Here is a 12,318-nt window from a genome sequence, read left to right as displayed (position 1 = left end):
TCTTGAAATATAAAATGCTCTGATGAAAGAAAGGGTTTTCGGTCTACTTTTTAGGGAATCCTAAAGGCATTTAGTTTGAGTATTTGGGCTTCTGGTGCCAAGCCTACCAGTCTGTTTATACATCAAATATTTTCTTGGAGAGCTGTTTACAAGGCTGGTACGGAATGATGTGGCAATGGTACTCTGCACTTAATGAACAGGACTTTTTTTTAATACCAATTACATTCCAGTTGCCAAGCTACCACAGGGAATTAAAAATTATATAGAGAAGTATTTGGATTTTTTTTTTACCATTATTCCTATTCTGAATCAAGCCAGATATCCCATCTCAGTTACTGCTTCCATTGATTCTTAAAAAGCCATGAAGAAGAAAAATTATGAATAAGAAAATAAAATGAAGGTAAATTAATTTATTCAGGGCACAAATCATTAAAACCCTGATGGCAGGGAGAGAAATAAGACAAAAAAACCACCAACATCTCAAATATGGATTATGGCTACTTAAATCATCACTGAACGGGACACTGACACATTTTAAAGGAGGTGTATTTTATAAGAATAGCTTTAAAAAGAAGAGTAGTCACACTTTTATTTTGCTTAGCTACTAGCATTAATACAAGGAAGTGTTTTTTTAATGATACCTGTAGCCTGTTCTGAATAAGATAATATGTTTGTTTCATGTTTAATAATATAAAAATCAGAAAGTTATTATGAATCAAATTTGATTTATCAAAAGCCAAAATGCCTGTTTCGGAATATATATTTTACAGTAGGTGCTTAGAAAAGACAATTGACAAAATTCATTTTTTTTTCATAGTTTGGTAACTTGGCAACCCTCCAAAATGTATGCATAATTTTATTAGAAGGGGATATCCAAATAAAATGTCTGTAGGAGAAACATCAGAGGTATGGTTTCATATATATGTATTATTGCCCAGATGCATTCACCACAGCCTCCAGAAATTTCAGGAGAAAACCACGAGGGACAAGATACTGATGAATAAGATATTTGCCTGGAACAATTTTCTGCTCTATCCACCCAAACTGAATTTAAACTCACCAATGGGCTTAAGCCAATATTTCTATTGCCCCTGCTTGTATTTTTAACAATTACTATAAAGACATGCACTTAGTAAAGAATTTTTCCACTCCTACAGCAATGACAGAAGAGTGCAAAAAATTCCAATTGTTACATTTCTTTATTTCCAGGTGTTTTATAGATTCAGGAAGAGAACTAATATTATTTTAGGCACTTATATTTAACATTAAGTATATTCAGCTATAAAAAGCTATCTTCCATTATTAAGCCCCTGTGAAATGCCTTTTTTTCTTCCCAATAGTAATACTAATTTTTAACTGTATAACCCAGATTTTAAAGAGCCAAATAGAAGTTACCTCTATCACAAATTCTTGGATATCTTTGCATTCTTAGTTTAATTTCCCTAAAAGCTCCGTTGTAATTAGAGCTGCAAAACCAGCAAAAGGTCTCATTTTGAGGGGCAACATCTGTTGACATCAACATTTTATTGAATTATTTACTGCTTTAATTTTAGCAGCAAAACAATGAAAGCCTCTTGTGAATTATTATTTTACAAAATTAATGTGTTGGTTGTCTCTTGATTTTTGTTAGAGATTGTCCAACAGTCTCATTGAAAAATCTCGAGTGGTCTATATTAAATTTTATTTATTTATTTTATGTAATTTATTTATTTATTTATTTGATTTGTCAATTGCTTACAAAATAATAGGTATAAGTATAAACATGAGTAAGAATACAGAAAATAGGTATGATTAAATGGGGACAATAGGACAGGGACGGGAGGCACGATGGTGAAGTCATACAACTTCAGTTGATGGCATGCCAAGTTTCACTTACTCTAGTGAAAAAAATTCATCTTTGGATTTGAAAATGCTCTTCTCTATATACTCTGTACTGTTGCCAAGATAACAGCACAAGCGCTCTATGAAATCACCAGGAATCAAGTTGGATTTGAAAAATATGTTATCATATGTCATATGCACCATGGCAAAACAGGCTCTGCTGGTTGAGAAGTATATGGAGGTATGGTAAAATAAAAATCAAGTTATTGGTGTTCTTTATTCACTTTTTATTTTTGTTTAGTCTATAAGGTTTAAAGAAAGGAGGATTCCCAACTAAGAAAAAAGTGCACAAAGTTCACAAGTATTTACAAAGAAGAAAAGCTTCCATGAATTGCAATCCCATCTAGCTTTCTTAGCCTATACTTTGAAAAAGAATTCACAATAGTTACAATTTGCAGGTTACTTTCAGTACTGTTTTACAAATATTCTGGTTTACACTTCCAAGTGTGACTAATACTGATTGAATTATTTGAGCAGCATTTTCTAATCAACACATTTGGCTGATACCTGGATCAAATTCAGCAAATCTAGTAGGTTTTTAAGCAATGATTCATTCAGAAAGTACTCTTACAAAAGAGCTTGGTTCTTCAAGCATCAGCATTATCCTTTGAAATGTATTCCATTGAAGTCTTCTGGAAAAGGGTACTTTGTTTTAAATGGTGTTTCATGACATCTGCTGTGTGAACATTAATGCCAAAATATGGTAATCAGAAACAAGGAGAAGGATCTTACATAAATACAAATGAGATCCTGTATCTGCGCCAACTTTCATCATAAGAAGCATTGGGAATACTTCCACACAAGGGGCATTCATAGCAAACAAGAGCCATTTTAATAGATTTAGGAGAGTAGTAGTAAACACAAGTCATGTGTCATAAGAAGTGAAGCGGAAATGTAATCACAGATGCCTAAAAGCAAAACCTTTGCAGATTATGTTGGTTGCCAGATATAATGCTATTTTATTTTGGTGACACTTTATTCAATTAATATGGTGCTTTGTTGAAGAAGGGAAAAACAATATAAGTATAGATGTTTCATTGCCTTTATAAAGATATTATAACCAACACTAACTCAAATTCACTAACTCTAGGAATTAGAATTAGCTGAGGATGTGGAAGTAGGAGGAAGACTGGGCAAAGGTGACATAATACCTGAGTTCTTCTCATTAAGAGAAACTATTGTAAAACTGAAGATATTCAAACATATCTTCAACTTTATAAAATGTGAGGCTTAAAAAACACAGAACAACATGAGTAGGATATCATGGTAGGAGAAGCTAAAAAGGAGAGGATTAAGGAGAATTCTTAAACAAAGTTCAAACTTTTGAAAACATATTAAAAGCAGAATTGAAAATAATTCTTATGTACAGGGGGAAAAAAGAGAAGCAAAAGCAGTGTGGCTAAATAAAAAGCTTAGTGAAGATCTGAAAACCATATATAGCAAACAGGAAAAAGTGCCAGGCTGTGAAGGAAGACCACAGACAGATCATCTGACACTGCAGCACTGGTGTCAGGATGCTAATGGCAAGAAAGGGGCTTATGGGGGGATATGTTCAAAAGAAAAGGGAAACATAAAGATAGGTATAACAGCTGCTCAATGAAAATGGCAAAAATGCTAATACATTGGATATCACAAAAAAGGCAGATATTTTATATTCATTTATTATTTTATTTCAACCTTGTTTAACAAACTTCTGCAGAGAACACAGTGAAAGGAGAGAATTAAATCTTGAGATTTTCAACCATAGCTGGATACCCTATCTTTATTTTCAATTAGTTTAGGTCCAGATGGATTGCATCCTAAAATACTGAAACAAACTGGTTGATGGTATGACCATACTCATGTATACTTTCCCAAATAATTCTGGAGAACTGACAAATTGTTGGATGACTGGAGCAAACGCTCCTATCTTCAAAAAATGACAAACAAAGATTCAGCAAACTTCAGACCCAGTCAGTATGACATCCAGGCTTTGGAAGATTCTGGAATAGATAATAACAAGACCAGTATAGAAGCATTTTGAACACCGTTTAATAATTAAATGAGGTCTGCATAAATTTGTGAAGTGGGGCTGCTACTCCTGCTGTTCCCAAGTTTATATTTCTTGGAGATTTTAACTTGCCCCTGGCAGCATTGAGACTGGGGCCCTTTAGGATATTTCAGCAAAATATCTAACAAAGTAATCTGAGACATGCTTATCATTCACTGTGCATTGGATGACATCACAACTAAGTGGATTAAAAGATGGACTGAAATTTATATTCTTGGAATGTTCATTGATAATTAATCATCAATTTGGAAAGAGTGACTGAATGAGGTGCCACAACAATCAGTTCTGGATCATCTAAAGTTCAATATTTTTATTAATTATTTGGATGAAAAGGTAGAGGGAATGCTTATCAGATCAGTAGGTAATTAAAACTCATGGATGCTAGATTGGAAAATTGCAGTAATAGAATTAAATTTATTAGGGATAAGTACAATTTTTTTCACTTATGAAATAAAAATCAAATGCACAAATATTGGTTTAGGAATACTTGGTAGCACTAAATGTTAAAAAGATCTTCCATTTTTAAATTAAAAGTACTTGATTGCATTTAATAAGAGCCGGAAGTATGAAGTGGTTGCAAAAAAGACAGATTTATTTTAGTCTGCATTAACTGAAATATAATTTTCAATTCATGGGAAATCATTCCACTCTATTATGCTTTTATCAGACCACATCTTTAATATCATATCCAGGTCTGGCATCACACTGTAAGAAAAATTCATAGAAATTATTCTTAAACCAATTCAGAGAAGGACAACAAAGATAATTGGATTACTAGAAATGATTTTAATGATTCCTTCCAACTTTAAGCTTCTATTTTACTGATAAATTTCTTATTTATATATCATAGCTGATGTGTGAAATTTAATTAAAAGGTTTTGCCAAAAGAGGGGGCAATTTTCTCTCCCTGTTAACACTAACCCACCCTGCAAATCTTGAGGTTTCGCAATAGAAAGGGAAATAGGATGGAAAAGAAGGTGTGCATGTGCCATCCTTTGGTGTCACTCTGAATTAGGCCAGGTTTGCATTGCATTGCATTTTAAAATAACATAAGGAAAAACAGAGATTCAGTCCATTTTTCTGTTTAAAATCCTGTATTCAAAAGTTGTCATCATTTGTACATACATTATGCAGGTACAGAGATAAAAGATTAACTGTGACCTTCCCCTTCAAATGCAAGACACCTGAAGTTCAGTTAAAAAGCCAGGCAGCACATTCTCACCATACTTATTCTCTATACATTTAACTATACTTCTGTACATGAATGCAATTGTTAATGTAATCTAACAGTCTTCTTCATAGTCATTTGGAAAATAGCACTATCATTCTAGGGAAGGCAGATCTACTCACTTTCATATCTCCCAGCTGAACACAAAAGGAGGAGAGACGGTTAAGGGGAGGACTGCATTCTTAATATGCTGAGGCAAACACATACTGAAGCAAAGTTTTGCTCTTTTAGTGCAGATTATCTTTATTGCCCATTTCCCCCATTCCAGCAAAAGCAAGAAAAGAGACTGTAAATGGTGTGGTAACTCAGGCTCCAAGAAAATATTAGAATAAATTGATTTTGACACTGATTTATCATCATCTTAGTTTTGCCATCCATAGAGACATATCGAATGTCATGTCCCTGTCAGAGTCTGAATCCGAGAAGGAAGACGAGCAGCTGTCAGGGAGTGGGAGTGTGACTCCGTTCGCTGTGGAGAAAACTGGGGAAGGGCAAAGTCCAGCTGGGCAGAGCAGGGCAGAGCAGGGGAGAGATAGAACAAGGGAGAGGGACTTCAGAGGAAGACCCAGGCCCACCCCCTCTTCATCCTAGGGCACGCAGGGAGGAATGGAGAAGAAAGCAACGTGGGTTGCATGGCTTACGGGGGAGGAAAGGTCCCTGATTCCCTTCATTAACCACACCTAGGAATGAGAGTTTAAAAGGGATGCATGCTGAGTGAGGTGTCTGCTGGGAACAAGCATAAGTTTATCTTGTGTTGACTTTGGTTATCTGTGTTCCTGGAATTCTCCCAACCAGGTTGATTTACTGCCGTTCCTTCATGTCTGGAATTCGATATCCTGCCCTGCCGGACTAATTACCTCATCTTGCCCTGATTGGACTTATAGTTACAGATTTTGTTGACAACATTTTGGACTTGATTCTCTGCAGCCACAGGCTGTTCCTGGGATAGTTTTTCTCCAGCCAGAAGGTAATCAGGACATTGGGTGCAAAGTTGGAGCTAATAAAGGAACTCCTACTGATTATCTGACTGTGTTGCCTTTGTGCCACGCCTCGGGTCATCCACTGAAAGGCTTGGGGATAAAAATGTAATGTTCTAGACAAATCACTTTATTCATCAAGATTAAGTGGTACAATAAAATGGATTGAAAGTATCACATGTAGCAATAATGTTTTAACATATGTAAATGTAAGCTTACCCTTGGGTACAATTTGGGTGACAAGAATGACATTCACGATCCTCATCCGCATACTTAAATATGAAGCTGTTTGTTCCTTGTACACCATCAGGACATTTTTCAACACAATTGGGGCCATCTTTAAAATGAAAGCATTTGGTACAATGATCTGGTCCCTACGAAGAAAGAAGAAACACAGAATATCAAATTTCTGTTTCAATTTGGAGATCCCAAGAGCTACTAAGAGACATCAAGTAAGTGTAATATTTGACACAGGATGCAATACTCACATTGCCATAAGACTTACATTGGGACTTTTCACAAAGGCAGATCATTATTATACTTTATTAGATTTTATCTGTATTTCTTTTCAGCCCATGCAAAACTTTCATGGGAACATGCAAAGCTTCAGCACAGTGTTTCCACTAAGATTAGAACTAGAACCAGAGACACCCAGGTTCAAATCCATCCTGAGCACAATATGTTTAGGTGTTGATTTTGGGAGAGTCCTATACTCTTAGCCTAATCTAATGCAGAAGTTTGTAATTGTAAGGAAAATTAACAGGAAAGAGTGCATTGTACATTGTCTTGAGTTCATGGAAGAAAGGCATGGATATAAACCTAGAAAATAAGTAAAATTTATAAATTTATAAAGAAAGAAAGGATCAAAGAAAAAAACACCAAATCTGTTTCATATAATAACCAGCTTATATGTTGGATTGTATATGGATTGTACTTACAGCCCCGCTACAAGTTATTCTGTTTCCATCCATCTTCTCACACTGCGGATCACATTCCACACAAACTGAACCATTTGCAAACTCTCTGTATTCTCTGGGGAAATAACAAGCAATTTAGAAATACCAGAAGTGACAGAATCAGGGAGCAACTTCAGTTTCTGATATAATTGTTATTCTGCAAGCAAAAGTGCCTATCCCCCACCCCCAACTACACCTTCTCTTTGATAATTTTCTAATTACATCCCCATCCCCAACCTGGATTAATATTCAAATGCTGCACTGCTAGGTTTTATTCACTGTTTGTAAAGACAAGGATACTAAAATATTCCATATTATTTATACAAACCATGCAGTGTGCTCTTTTTGATTGGGACCTGCCCAGAATTTGATATAAAATGGGAAGCTATAACAGTGTTTTAAATAATAAATAAATAAACATGCTAGAGATGAAAAAACACATCTATTGAAATAAAGGGACTTATTTTATACATATCTGATCTAATTTCAACCACTAGGATTTCCTCTATCTTTGATTACTTCCTTGGTACATTTGAAAGACCTCTAACAAATTACTCCTTTGTGAAAGAAAGAAAGAAAAAAATCATCTAAAAATGCTGCTTGCACAGAAATAATGGGGAAACTGAAGTTATATAAATCATATAATTGGAAGCTAAAATGGTTATCACTGTTAAAGGGGTGTTATTAGTGGGAACAGCCCTTGGATGTTCATTTCCTGGTCTTTCATCCTGGGAATAATTGCAGAGGTTGTACAGAACACCAGACATGCATATAACCTACTGACTCAGCATTCAAAGCCGGAGTGGTCTATTAGCCACCTAGTTGTTAAAGACAATTAGATGAAAAGAATCATACTATTGAGATGCTAAAGTTCTTCTACTTATCCCACTGAGTCTGCTGGTGAGATGGGAACTATAATCAATTCTAAACAGGGGCCTAATATCATAGCCTGATATTTTCTTGGCCTGAAAAATCTAACATTGTGGAAAGAACAGGAAGTATCTGTGCGTCTGTGCCTTTCCATCCCAACACAGGTAACTTGTTACTGTGGGGACACCATCTAGTATAGATTAGTTTATAAAAAGAGTCATAGACCAACTTATCTAAGATTAAAATTCAATAAAACAGGGATTGAAAAGTATCATTCATTAATATCCTAATATTGGCAAAGAATTAAAAATTACTAAAATTATTACTAACATGTTTGACATTTGAGCACATATGGAGATGACAGTAGAACAAAATTTAGCAAACTTCAGTATATTAATTGAGGATTGATGATAATAATTATTTATTTTACTATTATTATTACATCTGATTAGAAAGGGTATTGTTAGGGCCAAATGGAAATACATATAAAAGGAGAAACATAGTAATCAAGAGCTAGATGTCTCTAAAATGAACTTTCATGTCATCTACAGACATTAAATAAGGGGTTGTAAGATCTCTCTGCTAGATTTTTAAAAAAAGACCGTAAGGATTACACCAAAGTCTTTTTGGTGGTCTATATCTAATGGCTACTGCCTCACTTTAGTCATGGCATTTTCCAAACCTAAGGCTATTCTCACATTGCTGTAAGAATCCTCACTTTTGAATATTCTTTCCAGTATGTTTCTTCCAGGATGAAGATGAGGTAAAATAATCCAAGAATAGCAAGGACATAGTGAAAGGGCTCTGACCTGCTTCCCAATTGGTAGAATTACTGTTTGTATCAGCTTTAGGTTATACAGATTACTCTCGATTTGTGGCTCTTCTGCCCTCAGAACAGAAAAAGTGGGGTTACCCTCTTTTGCTTTCTTGCTTCTCCCAGGAACCATAGCACTACAGGCTTTGTCCATAGAGCAGGTCTTTCTGATTTCACATTGTTTGTCACCTATAATGTCCCTATCAGCAGTCTCTTTGCTTTGTAGCTGTTAAGGAGAAATGTGCATTTTTTCCTTACTCTTAAATACAACTGAGAGCTTCCTTTTGGCTGACTGGCACCAGATGATAATATCTCTATTCTGTAGGCTTTTGCAATATACAGATACTATCATATTGTTAAAGGTAAGCACTCCATATCCTTCAGATCGGGAAAGACAGAAAGGAATGCCACTTTAGAGTTTTTAAGAATTGTGATAAGAATACATGGCTTTCATTCACCTATCCTATCTCTTGAAAATGGCCACCATAGTGCAAATAAAAGTGCCTGGCTTATGGTGAGCCAGAAGTAGAAAGGAAAAACCAAGGAGGACAATTATGAAGCAATAAATTAAGACTGTTTGGAATTCTATTCTGAAATAATTGGTTTTGATTTTTTTTGACAGAGCTGTTCTTCTAAATTCAAAGGGATGCAGCTACAATTAAATTAGTAAAATTCTGCAGAAAGGTTTTTACTGCAGATCTTTGAAAAGAAAACCAAGGAAAGTGGTTTTCATTCCCAGATACTAATTTAGTTCTCTTTTGTATATCTTTTGGATAGAGACACTCTTTTCTACCCCTTACACCAAAATAGTGGTTAAGTACAGCATTGTCACATCCCTAAAAACATATTCAGATGCATGTACATCAGGAAGAATAAGAAATTGTAAAATCAGACAGTGATAAAGAACAGTTTCAGGCAGATTCTTATCAATATCTATAAGACATCACTGAGGAAGTGACATGGATAGAAGAAAAGAGAATTTCTGTACCTAAATGCAAATATTAAAAAGGCTTTCAGACTCGAGGGCCCTGGAGTTGACCTCAGTAAATGACATGAGGAAGTTTTCTCATAAGCTAGTCTTAAACTCAGACACCACTAAGAGCAGTTGGAATTCTATTGGAAAGAAATTGAAAGCTATTAATATTTAATTATTATTGACAAATGAGCTGTGATATTCTGGCCCAATTTTAACTTCCATATATTCTTCAAAGGCAGTCCTGCGTAGAGTGCAGTGCAATGATCCAGTTGGAATAAAATACACCAGATCAACATTCCTAAAAGACATCATTGGTTAATTAGCCTCATCTTGGCTACCAACAACAGCTAAAAATTCAAGGACAGGGAATAAGAAAAATCTACAAAATAGTATTTTCAAAGAAGTGCTACCCAACTCAACTGAAGTTGAATTCCAAAAATGAGATCAACTCTACTGATCAAAAATACTTTTGTCAGGTCAGAATTCAGTTTCATTTCATTAGATCTTTTTCAATTCATTTTTATCTTCAGACAATTAGTCATGATCCTGACAGTCTCCTTGGACAGTGATGGAATTGTATATTGTTGACATTGAAATCTCAGACCCAAACTATTTCTCACAATTAACTATTCCCTGCTGTCTAGCCCCCAGTCTAGTCTTGTTACCAAAATTGTGTACGGCTTCATTTAAATGATTTGAGGCAGTGTGTTTCATCTTTCCACTCCACTCCAGACAAGGGAATATGAATTCAGGAACTGTACCAGATAACCTCACTAGTTCCTTGGGACTTCCTTTTGACAGATATCAAACTTCTGCAATCTGTTGCACAACATTTCCCATCTAAAGTACCAGTCAACTTCTTTTATACAGCTGCTTTTCAACCTTCCATTTAAAACACAAGTACGGGCAAACCTTTTCCTTGTTCCAGCTTGGTGACTTTCAAAAGAATTATGAATTGTTCTGCCTTGTAGCCAAGCTTACCCATCCCCTGCAGTCAATGCTCTAGCCCAGTTACAATTGTATACGATTTGCAATACTTGGCTATTGAAATATCTTAGCTAGATTATTTTTCATGATTCTCCCATAAAAGATGCTGCTGCCTAGCACAAGTTATGATTACCAGTTGCTGCATGACAGATGGCTTCTTCTATCACCAAAGCATAAAAATTAGTAATTTCAAAAGTATGAACATATTTATATAAACACACACATAAAGCCTAAAGGCAAAAATGACTTACCCTTCAAAAAGGTGACAAGACTTTACACAGGTTTTTCCTCTGATGAAGTGTTTACAGGATAAACACTGATCTGGCCCTGGCCCCCAACATCCATTTTTTGAGCATAAATAGCTGCATATCATCCCTTCTGCAGCTGTAAAATAAAGACAGGCGCCATCATTTATAAGCAGCAGTATGCTAAATGGCATGTACAATGCTTAGTTCTATCCCCACAACTTAAACCCATACATTAAAAATGGGAGGAAGAAACAGGAGAAATTTCTTTTTGCTTTAACAAAGGTTGCTCTTGGGCCAGTACATTGATATATTCTGCTTATGATGACTGGATTATTATCAGCAATAGAAAAAGATTACAAGAATCTACCTCTTCAGAGGGTTATTTAATGCTACTCATTAATACTAATAATGTTTTAAATTGAGACAGTGCAGATTTTTTAAATGTAATATGTAATCTATGATTATTTTAAATGGTTTAAAATTTGCTATGGCATGAAATGATCGACTAATTGAAATGTTATTTCCTATTTTCTTTAACTAAACATTTATGACTAGAAAGCAGAAGACTTGGAATTAACATACTATATCATCCTGGATAATAAGAATGTATTAGTGACAACATGAGCTGTTTCAGAAATATTGCTGAAGAATTTTTAGGTGGAGATAATATAGAAACAGATGGAATCTGGTTGACTAAAAGTCATAAAAAAGAATTAAGTTATTATAAAGGTATTCACAAATTTTTCTCTACTCATATAATCAAGGTATTAATTGTTGTTTTATTTATTGGCATACAGTATATATAATACTGCATAAAAATAAAAAATTAGAAACAAAAAATGTGAAAATAGAAAATCCAAAAAAGAATTGATGAATAAAACAAGTTTTAACATTAAGAAGTAGGTAAAATAACTGGGTATCACTATGACAAACATGAATTGTATGTTATTTCAAAATAAGACATGGAGTGAAGATAAAAAGACATGTTAAGATGAATGAAGCTACAAGTGTCATTCTTGGGAGAAATTCTGTAATAAAAATAAATGTCATGCCAGAATGATATTTATGAAAGAGTGAGTATTGTTGAGAAATAGAGGCTTCTGGAGTTAGAAGAACACAAATTGAGATTTGGTGGCACGGATATTTGTGGTATCACAAAGTCAAGATTAATTTGGATTTTAAAAATACTGAGAATATGGAGTAGATACAAACCCAGATTATGCCCCCAAATACCTCTGGGATCTCAGCACAAGAAGCATTTTATAAACAATAATATTGCAAACTAGTGCCAAAAATGTTGTAAATTGGTTCTGAACATGTGGGTGCTTTCA

At 34.7% G+C, this 12,318-nt stretch overlaps 1 protein-coding gene across 4 annotated transcripts in view; it reads right to left on the bottom strand.

The window, feature by feature from the left end:
• ERBB4 (erb-b2 receptor tyrosine kinase 4) overlaps positions 1–12,318 on the bottom strand; it is a 942,903-nt gene that overhangs the window by 212,913 nt on the left and 717,672 nt on the right. For all 4 annotated transcript variants that reach the window (XM_087949416.1, XM_087949418.1, XM_087949415.1 and 1 more), the window contains exons 13-15: positions 10,991–11,123; positions 7,075–7,168; positions 6,356–6,510 (exon numbers count right to left, since the gene is read on the bottom strand). In XM_087949416.1, the coding sequence (XP_087805542.1) occupies positions 6,356–6,510; positions 7,075–7,168; positions 10,991–11,123 (382 nt within the window). The remainder of the gene's footprint in view (positions 1–6,355; positions 6,511–7,074; positions 7,169–10,990; positions 11,124–12,318) is intronic.

The sequence above is a fragment of the Notechis scutatus genome, chromosome 1 (genome assembly GCF_049901735.1).
Source record: "Notechis scutatus isolate UNSWTSFEM ecotype Mainland chromosome 1, rNotScu1.2, whole genome shotgun sequence".
NCBI classification, from domain to species: Eukaryota; Metazoa; Chordata; class Lepidosauria; order Squamata; family Elapidae; genus Notechis; species Notechis scutatus.
Note: the sequence above shows the minus strand (reverse complement) of the source record. Positions and strands in the feature narration are given on the sequence as shown.